Source organism: Aspergillus affinis, assembly GCF_023601865.1.
Source record: "Aspergillus affinis strain CMG 70 chromosome Unknown NODE_30_length_300691_cov_86_450199, whole genome shotgun sequence".
Taxonomy (NCBI): domain Eukaryota; kingdom Fungi; phylum Ascomycota; class Eurotiomycetes; order Eurotiales; family Aspergillaceae; genus Aspergillus; species Aspergillus affinis.
In genome coordinates this window covers 61,907-76,462 of record NW_026515811.1, presented here as the reverse complement: position 1 = coordinate 76,462, position 14,556 = coordinate 61,907, and the positions used below count along the sequence as shown (strand labels likewise).

The 14,556-nt window shown below is 48.7% G+C and overlaps 8 protein-coding genes across 8 annotated transcripts; 4 read left to right on the top strand and 4 right to left on the bottom strand.

Moving 5' to 3' along the window:
• Window positions 1-151: 151 nt before the first annotated feature.
• On the top strand, window positions 152-2,755 carry KD926_006058 (uncharacterized protein; the record flags this gene model as incomplete). The annotated part of the gene is made up of 1 exon (XM_053099030.1): window positions 152-2,755. The coding sequence occupies one exon, from the start codon at window positions 152-154 to the stop codon at window positions 2,753-2,755; it is 2,604 nt and encodes an 867-aa protein (XP_052957120.1).
• A 62-nt stretch (window positions 2,756-2,817) lies between these two features.
• KD926_006057 (fungal specific transcription factor domain-containing protein) lies at window positions 2,818-4,898 on the bottom strand (the record flags this gene model as incomplete). The annotated part of the gene is made up of 5 exons (XM_053099029.1): window positions 2,818-3,019; window positions 3,085-3,642; window positions 3,706-3,777; window positions 3,833-4,663; window positions 4,747-4,898. 5 exons carry the CDS (start codon window positions 4,896-4,898, stop codon window positions 2,818-2,820), a joined length of 1,815 nt encoding a protein of 604 aa, XP_052957119.1.
• A 367-nt stretch (window positions 4,899-5,265) lies between these two features.
• Window positions 5,266-6,240, bottom strand: KD926_006056 (general substrate transporter; the record flags this gene model as incomplete). The annotated part of the gene is made up of 1 exon (XM_053099028.1): window positions 5,266-6,240. One exon carries the CDS (start codon window positions 6,238-6,240, stop codon window positions 5,266-5,268), a length of 975 nt encoding a protein of 324 aa, XP_052957118.1.
• Window positions 6,241-6,273: 33 nt separating this feature from the next.
• Window positions 6,274-6,913, bottom strand: KD926_006055 (uncharacterized protein; the record flags this gene model as incomplete). The annotated part of the gene is made up of 2 exons (XM_053099026.1): window positions 6,274-6,632; window positions 6,712-6,913. 2 exons carry the CDS (start codon window positions 6,911-6,913, stop codon window positions 6,274-6,276), a joined length of 561 nt encoding a protein of 186 aa, XP_052957117.1.
• A 675-nt stretch (window positions 6,914-7,588) lies between these two features.
• Window positions 7,589-8,721, top strand: KD926_006054 (D-mandelate dehydrogenase-like dehydrogenase; the record flags this gene model as incomplete). Its single annotated transcript, XM_053099025.1, has 3 exons — window positions 7,589-7,777; window positions 7,847-7,922; window positions 7,976-8,721. The coding sequence occupies 3 exons, from the start codon at window positions 7,589-7,591 to the stop codon at window positions 8,719-8,721; spliced, it is 1,011 nt and encodes a 336-aa protein (XP_052957116.1).
• Window positions 8,722-9,317: 596 nt separating this feature from the next.
• KD926_006053 (malate dehydrogenase) lies at window positions 9,318-10,526 on the top strand (the record flags this gene model as incomplete). Its single annotated transcript, XM_053099024.1, has 5 exons — window positions 9,318-9,386; window positions 9,437-9,635; window positions 9,694-9,704; window positions 9,768-10,113; window positions 10,171-10,526. The coding sequence occupies 5 exons, from the start codon at window positions 9,318-9,320 to the stop codon at window positions 10,524-10,526; spliced, it is 981 nt and encodes a 326-aa protein (XP_052957115.1).
• Window positions 10,527-11,432: 906 nt separating this feature from the next.
• On the top strand, window positions 11,433-11,774 carry KD926_006052 (uncharacterized protein; the record flags this gene model as incomplete). Its single annotated transcript, XM_053099023.1, has 1 exon — window positions 11,433-11,774. One exon carries the CDS (start codon window positions 11,433-11,435, stop codon window positions 11,772-11,774), a length of 342 nt encoding a protein of 113 aa, XP_052957114.1.
• A 734-nt stretch (window positions 11,775-12,508) lies between these two features.
• Window positions 12,509-14,011, bottom strand: KD926_006051 (putative CUE domain protein; the record flags this gene model as incomplete). The annotated part of the gene is made up of 1 exon (XM_053099022.1): window positions 12,509-14,011. One exon carries the CDS (start codon window positions 14,009-14,011, stop codon window positions 12,509-12,511), a length of 1,503 nt encoding a protein of 500 aa, XP_052957113.1.
• Window positions 14,012-14,556: the final 545 nt, after the last annotated feature.

Here is a 14,556-nt window from a genome sequence, read left to right as displayed (position 1 = left end):
AGAGCTCAGAGAAGGTAGTCGTCGGTTGGGAAATGGACTGCCACAGGCTGAATCAGTATATAAGTGAACCGACGGCTGTAATTGCAAATCATTCCTTCTCCGCCTCTGCCCTCGGAGACAAGTATCCATTTTCCTACTTCAACCTTTCACGATGAGCGTTTCCCAAGACAAAGTCGACGCCATCATGGCGCAACTGTCTCTCACCGAGAAATGCCTTTTACTCTCCGGAAAAAACATGTGGGAGACATATGAGTTGCCCCAATTTGGCATTCAATCCCTCAAGACAACCGATGGACCGGCCGGTGTCCGGGGAGCAAAATGGACGGACGGCTCGTACACAACTTTCATTCCCTGCGGCATTTCCTTGGGTGCGACATTTGACCCGCAGCTTATCGAACGTGTCGGCACCGTTTTGGGTGCTGAAACTAAAGGCAAGAAAGCACATATCCTTCTTGCGCCAACGATGAATCTCAGTCGATCTCCGTTGGGAGGGCGGAACTTTGAGAACTTTGGAGAAGACCCCTTTCTGACTGGTGTCATGGCCATGCACTACATTCAAGGAATCCAGAGCCAAGGTGTCGGAGCGTGTATGAAACATTTTGTCGCCAACGACCAGGAGACCCGGCGCTTCAATATGGACGAGCAAATTGATGAGCGGACGCTGCGTGAAGTGTACCTCAAGCCTTTCTACATGGCCCTGAAGGCCGATCCCTGGGCAGCAATGACGAGCTATCCCAAGATCAATGGCGAGCACGCTGATACCAGCCGACATTTGGTATATGAGATTCTGCGCAAGGAGTGGGGGTTTCAGAACATGGTGATGAGTGATTGGGGCGGCTTGAACTCGACGGTCGGAAGTATCAAGGCTACTACAGACCTCGAGATGCCAGGACCACCGGTACGGTACGGGCCTGAATTGGAGGCAGCTGTGTGTGCGAGGCAGGTTTCGGAGAAAGATGATATCGACCCATCTGTGCGAAGAGTGCTGAGAACCCTTGATCGAGCCGGTCTTCTTTCTTCCCATGAAGATTCTAAGAATGTCTCTCCGACGTCGGTCGTCGATGCGATCAATGACGCTACTGCCAAAGGGTGCGAAGAAACCCTTGACAGACCTGAATTCCGAGCTATTGCGCGCGAAGCCGCAGCATCAGGAATTGTACTTCTGAAGAACAGTGATGACATTCTACCGTTGCAGTCTGCTAAACTGAAGAAAATAGCCATTGTTGGACCCAATGCGAAAACACCAACGGCGGGTGGCACAGGCAGTGCCATTGTGAACCCGTACTATATCACCACCCCTTACGAGTCCATCGTCGAAGCCGCTCAAAATATCAATCCAGATGTTGAAATTGTACATGAACAGGGAATCCTCACCCATCTGCATCTGCCTTTGTTGGGGGACATTCTTACCACCCCAGATGGCAAGATGATTGGAGTCCAGGTGGACTTCTACCATGGCCACAATTTCGAAGGCGATATTGTTGCCACAACCTATTGGCAGAATTCCATGGTGTATCTGATGAGCGATGGTGACATACCTTCCAGCCTTCGCGGGCAGCCATACTGCTTCCGTGTGCTGGGGCGATTTACACCCACCATCAGCGGAGAATATGATTTTAGCCTCTCCAACACTGGCAAAGCCATGTTCTTCGTGAATAATGAGTTGTTTATCGACAACAGGGAATGGAGCAAAATATGCGCCAATTTCATGAATTGCAGCAGTCCAGACAAGCTGGACTCGATGCATCTCCAAGCAGGCGTCACGTACGACTTCCGGATCGACAATGTAGCTGTGCCTCCACCAACTCGACCGCATGACAACACCTTATTTCATCGCATTGCCGGAGTCAAAGTTGGAATGTTGATTCAAAGTGATGAAGAGACTATGATGGAGTCAGCATTGAATGCGGCTCGGGAGGCAGATGTGACAATTGTTGTTGCAGGCCACAACAATGACACGGAACGCGAAGGCTGTGACCGCATCTCTCTTGCTCTCCCGCGGCGAACCGACGAACTGATTCATAAGCTCTGCGAAGAAAACTCCAACACTGTCGTTGTGACTCAATCTGCATGTGCTATCACAATGCCATGGGCTAGCAAGGCACGCGCTATCGTTCATGCCTGGTACCAAGGACAAGAAAACGGCAATGCTTTGGCAGATGTCCTACTCGGTTATGTGAACCCGTCTGGGAAGTTGCCTCTCACCTTCCCGCATAAGCTTGAGGATCATGGCTCTCATTCTTGGTTCCCGGGAGATGCAGTCAAGGATCATGCTGAATATGGCGAGGGGGTTCTTGTTGGTTACCGTTGGTTTGACGACCAAAAAATCGAGCCGCTTTGGCCATTCGGCTACGGGCTCTCGTACACTACTTTCGAGATCACTGGTGTACAAGCAGAAGGCGCCATTGCAGCAGACGGATCACAGAATGCGACAATAATTGCCACTGCTACTAATACCGGACAATGCGCCGGCAGTGAAGTCATTCAGGTCTATGTGTCTTCATCTTGGTGCATAAAGGCTGCCCCAAAAGTCCCGAAGGCACTGGCTGGCTTCAAAAAGGTGTTCCTCCAGCCAGGGGAGAGTAAGACAGTCCATCTTTCTATCGGTTGTGATATAGTAGCCTGGTATGATACAGAAGCGTGCAATGGCACCGGTCCAGCTGGAAGATGGCGCATAGATCAAGGAACATACCAGTGCTTTGTCGGTTCCAGCTCGCGGGATATTTGTGCAGCAGTAGATGTTATAGTAGAATAGTCGATCTGGCGTCAGAAAAATATCAAAAATCACTACTGCAGTTGTTCCTAGCGAGGTATATTTTAATTGAATGAATTAACCATCCGGCGCTTGTCACAAAGGGCTGTTGCGACTTTCAGCATAAGTTCAATACTAGAACCCTTACAGGTCCATCTTTTCAGTACTGAAATTGCTATTTCTTCCAGCTCTTCGATGTCAGAGACGTATTCTGCTAGGAGGGGGCAGAGAGATGCTACTGTCAGATTGATAATAACAGCCAGCGTCCTGTACTTCAATTTCAGCATGAGTTATTTAAGATCAAAATGCTTGAGCTGGTGGTTAGTACTTACGAATGAAGTTGAATCATTGTGAACGGAGATGGTACTTTCGTGAGCGATAAAACTAGCTGCAAGAATTGACGACAATGATGGATGCAGCTCAAGGCTGGCTCCATGAGGGCTTCATCTGGAATCAGCCCTTGCTGGGTAGAACAGACTTTATACAGAAAAGGGCGGAAGATAATATCGCCACAGGCCCAGAATCGTAATGCCAGATCTTGATGATTGGCGTCTGGGCTACTATCCAAACTCGGTTTGATAGACGGCGGAAGGAGATCCCACCACATATTTAGTTGATGGCTCAGCTCTGACGACGTAGCAAAAAGCATATTTGCATTTGGTGAGTCCAACAATCTATCCAGAATTTGCTCAGAATGATCATTGCTGCCGCTGCTGCTGGTGTTATACATGGTGAAGTGAACCCGGTTCATTAATCTGCGGGCCGATAGATTTCCGAGCCAGGGAAGGATGTGTTGATCAAGGCTGTGGGGACCACACTCTGGATAAGGGAGCCTTTCGATAATGTTCTCGATTCCACTTCTGGGGAGATGGTATTCGGCCAGAAGGTCACTGCCATAGTGAGTTCATGATTATGGGGCAAGGTTTTGCCATAAAGATAAGTAATAGACATACCACTCCACTAAAAATATTGCCCAGCATAATCGCATCAAATCTTGAGAGATTTGTGCTCCTTGGCTGTCGGATCTGGATAAAAACGAAATCAGCATGGGTTATGTGCGACCAAGACTCGAAAGCTTACTCAAGGAATACATGTTGTATATTAGTTGATGCCATGTGTATCATCCGCCATGCCTGCACAGGTTTGCACAGAAAGTTGTACCAAGAGGCGGCCAAAAACAGACCCTGACACAGACCTGTATCTGTCTTACAGTATGATAGCCATTTCTGGAGTAGGAATTGTATAGAAGGACCGGATAAACGGGACGCAGGCAGTATACCACCAATAATGCTGTCTGGCAATTCCTGAGAAACACTTGCCAGGGCAAGAACCATCATCACCAAAGCGACGTTCGTGTCCATTGCACCTTGTAGATCAGTAGAATCAAAAATGGCACTGAAGGCTTCTTGGTCAAGAATTGGAAACTTCGGATTTACTTGCGCAAAGTATACATTCACCAGCTCAGCAGCGGCTGTTTTCTCTAGGGATGGCTCTGACACATCAGCCCTTGAATTTAGTTTTAGTGCGAGCTCATCCGACTGCTTTCGGTTCTGTTCAGTCTTTAGAAACATATCCTTCGGGTGGTCCCCAAGAAAGGCCTTCATGATTTGAGAACGGAGGAGATCCTCAGAAGTTGATCCATGTCCAAGAGGGATCGTCATGGGCACGGAGTCATTGATGCTAGACGACGTTGGCCCACTGGGGAAACGATTGATCGAATTTAATGTCGCAGCCGGTGTATGTATAGCCAACGAGGCATCCTCAGAATGGGCAACATTTCGAGTGTTGACAAGTCGTTCTACTTGCTTTTTGATAATACGCATGTCAACCACGCATTCCTCAACGTCCGCCCGAAGCTGAGCCAGGCAGGTGCTCAGTGGAAGATCTGGCTCCGAGCTGCCGGCATTGGTGCTAGTTTCCCTTTCAGTTCGAGAAGGAAGATTGACTCCGTAGCGACATCTCGTCCGATTAGACTGTTGGCAAAGTGAACATACGGGCTGCTTTCCATCGCAGCGGCGTTTTCTAGATGTTTCATAGTCAGCGCTTGGATGCCGGGAGGCAAGGCCGAGGCATACCGTTTTCGGCAATATTCACATGCAATCACAGCTCTCCTTCGCGTGTTCGATCGGACATCAGTGTCGTTCATGGTTCACTAAGTCCGAACTGTTAGAGGACGCGACCGGAGAATGTTCAGGGAAGAAGAAGCGCGTTCGAGGCGGAAGAGGCGGGAGGGGCGGGAATTGTTACCTAACCAAGGCGGGAGAGGCGGGCCGCCCGCCCGAGCGTTCTCTAGTTCTCTCATAAAGGATCTTGACTTGAAAACTTCCATCCTTCCAAGATCACATTTTCCCTGGTACAACCCTCATCAGATGAGGGAAAAGTCTCGATAAATGACAAGAAATCAGCCCTTATATCCGTCCAGCTAGGTAAACAACATCAACTCTAGAGATATACAAGATGTCATTATTATCCAGTCCTTTCATCCAGTCGTCCTGAATGAATTCTCGCAAAAATCATTTTGCCTCGGTGAATTCGACATGCTCAACCGCACCATCCCTGTCTCCCTTAGATTGCCCAAAAGACGATATATCTCCCTTCCTCATGGTCATCGCGTAGGCAGTAACCTGCCACCAATGCTCTGGCTCCGAGAATAACCTCTCCATTTCCTCAAGGGAAAAGCCCCTCGTTTCCGGGAAACACAGATACGGCACGATACCAGCAAACACTCCAATCACTGCATACACAATATAATAGCGCCAAGCAATTGTGACGAACGCAATCGGCGTGATCTCCACAATGACAAAATTGAAGAGCCAGTGCGTGGCGGTCCCGATAGCAGACAGGTGGACTCGGAGATCCTGGGGGGCGATTTCCGTGCAGTAAAGAAAGTTGGCACCCAGGAATCCCAAGGGAAAGAAACACATGAAGAAGAAAAGAAAGAAAGTAGCGGCCACGGAGGCGCCAAAACTGCCCTGATTTTGGATGGCCCAGACGGTGCCTGCCAGACCGGCCATGGAGATCCCCATCCCCAGGCCGGCGATGATGAACAACAGCTTGCGCCCAAAACGATCAACAGTCAAGTAAGCGGAGAAGGCAGCGACGATTTTCCAAGTTAATAACCCGGCATTAAGAAGGGCTGCTTTCTCAGACGCGAGGCCCAGCGACGTTTGAAAGATCGTCTTGCCGTAGTAAGAAATGACGTTCGCACCGGTCATCTGGGCACAGAAGTTGATTCCGAACGCGAGACAAAGGCGATAGAACAGACGCTGTCGATCATGCTTAAAGAGATGACCAAAACCTCGCTCAGAGCTCGTGGCCTCTTGGAGAGTAGTAGTGATGGATCGAATTTCCAATGTGATTGATTCATCGTGGTCATCCTGTTTCCCGGCAAGTGTAGCCATAGCGCAGCGGGCATCATCAAAACGCCCTCTGCTGATAAGCCAGCGAGGTGACTCGGGAAAGAGCATCGTAAAGCCCATGAGCATCATGGTGAACACTATCGGTAATGCTAGCGGGAGTCGCTAGGCAATTTCACGATCCGAGCTGGATGAAAGGCCATAATTGACCCAGCCGGCTAATGCAATTCCCGTTGCAATGAAGATCCCAATGATGACCACGCTCTTCCCACGGCTTTTCACCTTTGTACACTCGCTTTGCCAGACCGGAACGATTGTATTGACGCCCCCATTTCCAATACCGGATAAAATGCGACCGACGATGAGTTGAGGGAGGCGAAAGGAGGTGCATTGAATGACGAGGCCGATTGTAGCCACGGCGGAGGCGATGATCAGGGTTTGACGCCGCCCAAGCCGGTTTCCAATTGGGGCTACTCCGAGGGCACCGAAAAGACAGCCAAGAGTATAGATAGAGGTCACAGTTCCTATGCGAGTTGATTAGAGAAAGCCTCCCAGGAACATGTCTGTAAGGGTGACTGCGAAGGGGAAAAGATTATCACTCACCCTGAACCCTAGCATTAGTAGCCTTGGTGGTACCCTCTGTACTCACAGCGCCAATAGCTGGGAAGTGTTTCACAAAAGAATCATAATCCAGAACTCCACCCATATTAGACTGATTGTAACCGAATAACAGGAATGCGGGAACAACGATACAAAAAATGCGAGCTGTGGCCAGGGCTGAACCTGTGAGACCAGCGAATGCCATGATAAAGGTTAGGCTATGATTTGCAGGATACTTTTGCGTCTCCTTCGCAGTCTTGAGTGTAGCTATATAAGAGAATTTAAGATGGCTAGGTATAAGAGGTAGAATAGAGATATTGGTCGAATTTGTGATACCAAACACTGAGCTGCGAAAGGGCAGAAATCCATCAGACCAGCTCACTTAAATAGTAGCGAACAATATTTAATTAATCCTATGATGCCAACACATGTCAAAAAGCGAAAGAACGCTTTCGTCCCTCTCCAGAGTACTCCTACACCCAGGTGAGCATTCTCCCTTCCCCAACATACCCCGGCATACCCCGTACCCCATGCCCCAGACAAGGCGGGGGTGCCAAGTGTATATCACTTAGCTTAGCATTTTGTCTGTATGAGGCATAGAAAGCTTGCTGATATTCATCCTTCGCGGCGTCACTAGTGTCATTAGTTCTTCCGAGTTAGCCAAAGCCTTTCTCCTGAAAGTTTTGCCAAAATGTTTCGCCACAAATTTACACCAATATCATGCTCCCTACTGACAGAAATTGTGCAATTTGCATGTCTTAATGGGCCTGAGGACCCCGATTTCAACGGCTACAACAATTTCTTATGGTCTAGAAAAGGTGCGTTCCAAAGCTGTGCATAGAAACAATAGCTCCCGAGTGTCATCCCACCCCACACCACAATGTCTTCCCAAAAACCGCTTGTTCTTTTCTTCAATGCTGTCAGGCATGCCCATTCTTCATTTCAGCAGCTGCAACAGATGGCCCGCACGGAGATCGTCACAAGCAAGAACAGGGAAACATTCTTCCAGGACATTCAGGGCAAGTACAAAGATGCCTTTGCCATCTATAGAACATCCGCCAGTGGGGCAGTAAGTATACACTGCTTCCTCAAGCCCTCTGATATGTACCGTACAGCACATACTAAATATGGATGCTAGGTGGCTGGTAAGTTCGATGCTGAGTTCATCGATCATCGGCCAGAGAGCTGCAAGTTCATCTGTCACAATGGCGCCGGTATTTCTCATGCTCTAGAAGCTCACTCGGATCGTGTTGATAATTCTGCAAAGGGTACGATCCAATCGACACAAACGCCTGTGCCAGGAGGGGCATCATAGTCACCAATGCTCCCAGCCCCGTTACCGATGCCACCGCTGATTTGGCGGTCTTTCTCCTCCTGGGAGCCCTGCGTCAGGTCAACCCGGCTATGGTCACCCTTCGATCGGGGAAATTCAAAACAGGCGTAGACTTCGGTCATGATCCTCAAGGAAAGACGCTGGGAATCCTCGGTATGGGTCGCATTGGACGCGCGATCGAAAGCCGTGTTCGTCCATTTGGCATCAACACGATCTACCACAGCCGGAATCCTCTTCCGGACGAAGAAGCTGCCGGGGCTGAATACGTTTCTTTTGATGATTTACTGTCGAAGAGCGACATTATCAGCCTTAATTTACCACTCAACCCCAAGACGAGGCATTTGATTGGAGCGGCAGAGATCGCGAAAATGAAACCTGGAGTTGTTATCGTTAACACGGCGCGAGGTGCGGTAATCGACGAGGCTGCCATGGCCGATGCATTGGAGGATGGGCACATTGCTGCCGTGGGCTTAGATATTTTCGAAGAAGAGCCCAAAATCAACGATAAACTACTAAAACAGCACCGGGCGTTCATGGTGCCGCATATTGGTACCCATACATTTGAAACTTTGGCCAAGATGGAGACTTGGGCTATGGATAATGTGCGATGTGCCATTTTGGGAGAGGAACTGCTGTCTCCTGTTGCAGAGCACCAACATTTGGCGCAAAAGAGACATTGAGCATGTCTTTCGTCTTTTAGTTTGATATGTGTAATCAAATAAATACTGGTTCAATGGGGAAATGAAATCCCAGGTAGGTATACCGAGAGAGTCCACAGCCTTTAATTCCCTGGTCTATCTTCAGACTCGGTCACACCTTTGAGCCGATGTCAGAATCAACCTTATTTTAAGTCCCTTACGAGGTGCTGTAACATCAGATAAGATTTCAACAACAAAATAGAATTGAGACATATAGCAAAAAGTTAGTCTTTAATAACTGTTGGTTTTGACGCGAGCTCACCCGATATCAGACTGCCGACTCATAGTTTTTCAATAAATTGAATTGATCTACGGTGTAAGTATCAAATCCGAAAAGGAAGGCCCGAGACCAACTCACTAAGTCCTGGCCCCTTTTCGGCTATAATCCTCTATCCTGGGCAGAACGAACTGGCTGATCTTTTAGCCGATGCTAGCCCTGTTAGTGGACTATATTGCACGTATACTGTCTGCAGAGGACATAAAACACCATGGAATCTCACAACTCAATTTTAATTCTAAATTTCTACACTAGAGGGAGCAATCTTTGCTGAAAACACTCGATATCCGTAGATTTCACCATGGTCAAAATCGCACTTCTGGGAGCCGCTGGCCAAATCGGAACCCCGCTCAGTCTCTTATGCAAGGCGGTAAATACCCTCCTTTGAATGGACTGAACCTGTAATTGATGGCTATCTAGAGCGGCTTATTCGATGATATCTCTCTTTACGACATTGTGCACGCACCCGGCATTGCGGTGGATTTGATGCACATCGATACTCACACTAAAGTTACCGGACATCTGTCATCAGATGATGGGTTGAAGAAAGCTCTTAATGGTGCGGACATAGTGGTAGTGACTGCTGGGATCGCTCGAAAGCCTGGAATGACTCGCGATGGTAAGTGTGTCTCAAAACTCCATCAATGCGAAACGAATGACGTCTAATTCGTCTGCAGATCTCTTCAAGGTGAGGGTTTCCCATCTTGTACATCCTAACGCCTTGAACTCTCGTTTACATTGACGAATCAAGACAAACGCTTCAATCATTCGAGATATTTTTGCAGAGATCGCTGTGACATGCCCTACCGCCACATGCTGCGTCGTGACGAACCCCGTCAATTCCACCGTCCCCGTCGCGGCCGAGACTTTAAATCGAGCGGGTGTCTTCGATCCCACGCGACTGTTTGGAGTGACTACTCTCGACGTTGTGCGTGCCTCGACCTTCGCAGCACATGCTTTGGGTGGAAACGCGGACCCTAAGGATTTCGCCGTCCCAGTGATCGGTGGCCACAGCGGCGCCACGATCATTCCACTTTACAGCCAGGCCAAACCAGCGGTTGATCTAGATGAGCAGACGCTTTCTGCTGTTATTCATCGTAAGGTCTCACTTTTCCGGGAGTGCTTTCAGCTGTACTAATGAATGGCTTCGCTAGGGGTGCAATTTGGCGGAGACGAGATCGTCAAGAGTAAGCAGGGAGCAGGCAGTGCCACAACCTGCATGGCATATGCTGGTTTTCGGTTTGTTAAAGCTATTCTTTCCGCAAGGAATGGCGAGTCTATCGTCGAGGAGGCTTATATCTATCTTCCCGGTGTTCCGGGAGGCAAGGAAATTGTGGCCGAGCTGGGAGTGGATTACTTCGCGGTGAAGGCGCAGCTGGGTAAAGCGGGCGGCGCTCTCCAGGCATTACCCATTGGTGAAATCTCTGCCTTCGAGAAGAAGTTGCTTGAGGTGGCGATTCAAGACCTAAAGGGAAACATTGCCACGGGTGTGGATTTTATGGCGCAGTAAATTCCTATGGAACGGTGAGAATACAAATAATTGCATGGCCGCGGGTGCTTTGGCGCCTTTCCATAGTAGTTGAGAAGGTGGCCACCATTGAATATCAAAACTTTCTGTTTGTCTCGAACAATGAACAAGACTCAAGAGTATTAGTAGGCGGCATGCTGCGTAGGCGAGGGGTGAGGGGTGGGAATGCTCCTAAATCATAGTAGTTGCTCTATCAGAGTAAAAACTAGAATACTGGAAAACACTGTCGAGTTCATCGGCCAGTTTCGGGACCCTGAAGAAACAACGAGCCCAACAGCTGCATGCATGACCCATGATTCAAACATGGTGTCCATTGCCGACCCTAAGACGCTAGTATCTAGACCTTCAACCGGGGGTTCTGCAAACTGCGGTTAGATCCGGAGGAACGGACTGATTGGATCCTCGATATAGACTTCTAAGACTAGTGATCCTCTAGCGCCGAAGGATAGATTGGCTTTGACCCCATATTCCGTTCTGGGAACGACCCGAGGCTGGCCAGATCTCTTGGCAATATGAGGTTCTTCGCCTCGCGGTAAGAATAGCCGATATACATCAAGATAGCAGAAACTTTTGCTTCAATTTTCCCAACTCGGATAACTTCACTTATGTGTGTCTCACTTTTAGTCCCTACTGCGATATCTATTCGCACACCGACTCAAACCCCATCAGCACTAACATAGCAACTATTCATGGCCAATCCCACTATCATCCCTAGAATCGAAAAGACATCCCCATACTCCTGATCCGGAAGAAAGATGAAAAAAACTTTGAACACTCAAAGCACCACTACATAAAGCACATCCTCCCCAACCCAACTGCCTACTCCATCATCAACTCTCAATCCACCTCCAAGCATCTATCTTAAAGCACCCCAACAATCCCTTCACAATGCAGTTCTCCCTCCTTACCACCCTCTGCGCGCTCGTCGCCTCCGTCTCCGCCATCCAGATAAACTACTACAGCGATGGCGGTTGCAAGGACTTCATCACCTCTCCTCCCAACGTCCCCATTGGCAAGTGCTACGATTACGCCTGGGACGGACAGAACAGTGCCAACATCGCCAACTGCGACGGCAACGTCTATGGCTGCAAATGCTACTTCTATGCTCAGGCTGGTTGCAAAGGCGCTGTTGACGCCGCAAACACCGGTAGCTATGTGGGCAACAACTGTGTCTCTAACTGGGGTCATGGGTTCAAGTCCTTCCACTGCTTTGTGGATCACGGTCTTTAAGGAGATAAATCGGTATGCTGCTTTCCCTTTGAATTTGTTGGGCTAAGCTAATATGTTTCTTAGAAGATCTACATACATTTTCTGAAATGGGGGAATTCCGAGGAAGGAGAAACTGGTGCTGAAAGCTGTGGAATAAGGGTTCTTTTCAACCGATTTTATAGTTAGTTAGTTAGTTAGTTAACTATGATCATATTCAATTGAATAAAGGTCTTAATTCTTCTAACTGCACGATAAAGAAGCCGATATTTATGCAATCTCAGAGGCTTCAGGATCGTCATAAAATGAGCGGAATTGCATGATCTATATCGTCATAAATCATACGGTTCATATTGATCGGTTGCATAATTGGTCCGGTCAAGCAAGGCGATGATATAAGCGGTTTAGTCATCTTCCGCGGCCACAGTTCTGTTCACTCAAATGTTATTGTTGATGAGTTATTTAGCTGTCATATCACCCATTAGATAGTCATGTATTTGAACTGTTTTTTCTTTCTTGTTTCTCTTAAAGACTAAATTTTATTAGTATGTAGGCATCTAGGAGGGAAGCTCGCCACTTGCCCTCATATTTGATAACAGAGCCAATTCTCTTGATATGAATCAAAGTAAGGCCAGATGAGAAGCTACAATAGATGATCGTCTTGTGCAGCTTGGAGAATAATCACGGAGTTGCTGTCTTTCATTCTCGTGGGAGTGTATGTCGAAAGATCTTCGATCCTTGGTGCAGTTTTCTTCCTCTTATACGAAGTTTCTCAATAGCGGCGTATTGTCCTTCGACTCTCCATTTCCCCAAACAGGCTCGCCATCATCATCAAACTCTGCCCACTGAAAGAAACCACAAGATTTCTTCCCAGGTGCGAACCCGGCGTAACACATCCACATGTACCTGCCCTTTGACTCGCGCTTGCGCTGAGCACACCGCAGGATTGCATGTTGGTCACAGTGGCACCGGGGCGTATTTCGCGGATGCAAGGAGTCACGATACCACCGATAGGTGATATTGATACGTCTATTCCCCGATAGCGCGTGTGGTGAGATGGTCTGTGCCGGAGCAATAGCATGCTTCCATTCCTCCTGCATTTCAGCATGCATGACCAGAAGAGAGTTGTGTGGCAGGTGGATCGAAATTTGACCTTGCGCGTCCGCTCGAGCATCCGCAGCTTTCTGGGATCGTTTTGGCTCGGAAATGTTTTCCGAGCTTGACGTTGGAGTGTCTTGACCGTTGTCATCTTCATGATCGTAGGGCACAATCCTTCGGACACGGAATTCACGCTCTACGCCCAGACTGAGACTCCCGATGATAGCTCGGGGGCCGAGATAGGTGAGTTCGTCAGAGTGGTACCCAACACTCTCCGCTGGGCCATCATAGCAATTCACAAATGCCGCATTAGGCTGCCATTCTTTAGGAGACTGATATCTGAGCTTTTGACCATCCGGATAAAAGTCCCGGATTCGGTCCTGAACCGCTTGATTCACGGCACGTTGGACTTTGGCAGAGACAACGCGCATGTGCGGAGTAATCTGCCGCACATTGGAGCGATAGGTGCCGCCATATGTGTATTCCGATGTATGTTGCTTGTACTCCTCAGGCGTAGACACATATACACTAGCAGAATGAGGACTTTCCACCGTCCGCTCGAACAGTTGAAACTTGTACCTAGAGAAATGCTTGGATTCATCTAATAGTTCCAAAAGAATTGCATTTGCCTGCTCTGCCGGCAGAAAGTTGTGGATCAGCGTACACGGGGTTTCAGCAGCAATATCTTCGGGGGCGAAGAGATGCAGGGTCTGCCCTTTCTTGGTACGAGGAGCTTTTGATGCGGACGGCCCCTTCCCAGGTGAAAGAACATGTGATGCTAAGGACGTTTGAATCGCCGTGCCTCCAAGAACGGCCCTTTTCTTAGGAGGGTTAGCTGAGAATTGTGCTGCTATTGTAGACGAAGCCGATTCGACAGAGCCTCCACAAGAAACCAAAACATCAATAAGGGCTTCCTGGGTGATTTCCGGAAAGAGTGATATGAGTTGGGCCAATTTCACGTCTGTTGAGTCTTCTTCGGAAACCGTGGTATCTCCAGGTTTTGGAGGCGACTGTGGGAGTGTGGGTGAGCTGGGACGCGGCCTTTTCTTTGACAGATATCGATCCATCGGAGAGAGCCCTGGCTCAGACCTGAAGCCATCGATGGGGCGCGATGAAAGAAGAATCAGGACACGAAGATTCACGAGACGGAGCGGATTTGTCATGCAGTAGCACGTGATTGCTGTGGAAGTATCCAATCAGGGAACAATATGTATACTTCGAGGTACAGATGGATATCAGAAGAGCTGTCGAATACACCCTATCGGCGGAGAACAAGTCCCGATTCCATGAAAGGAGCACTGAGGCGTACAGTTTAGTCTCAAACTTCCTCACCCTCTGGGGTCCAAGACTCCGTCAACCTCGACGACGCGAACTTCTCCGTTGGGCAAGTGTAGGTCATGTCGGCCGGGAGATATATACACATGATTTGCATATCGACAATGAGAGCACTCGTGACGGTTCGCGGGGCAAAAATAAAGATCTATCGGCGGTGGATAGGTCAGCCAGTAAATAGAAAGTTAAGAGGAGAGGGAGAAGTAAGATGAGGATAAAGAGATGAAGGTGTTCGCAGTTGATGCCTGATTCCCCAGGCCATAAATGCGGGGAACATCCGACTCCGGCGGAAGAAGTCCGTCGTCGCCTCCCCATAATCTTCTCTCTGTCCTTTCTCAACGACTTTGCTGTTCATGCTGTTCTCGCATTCGATCCG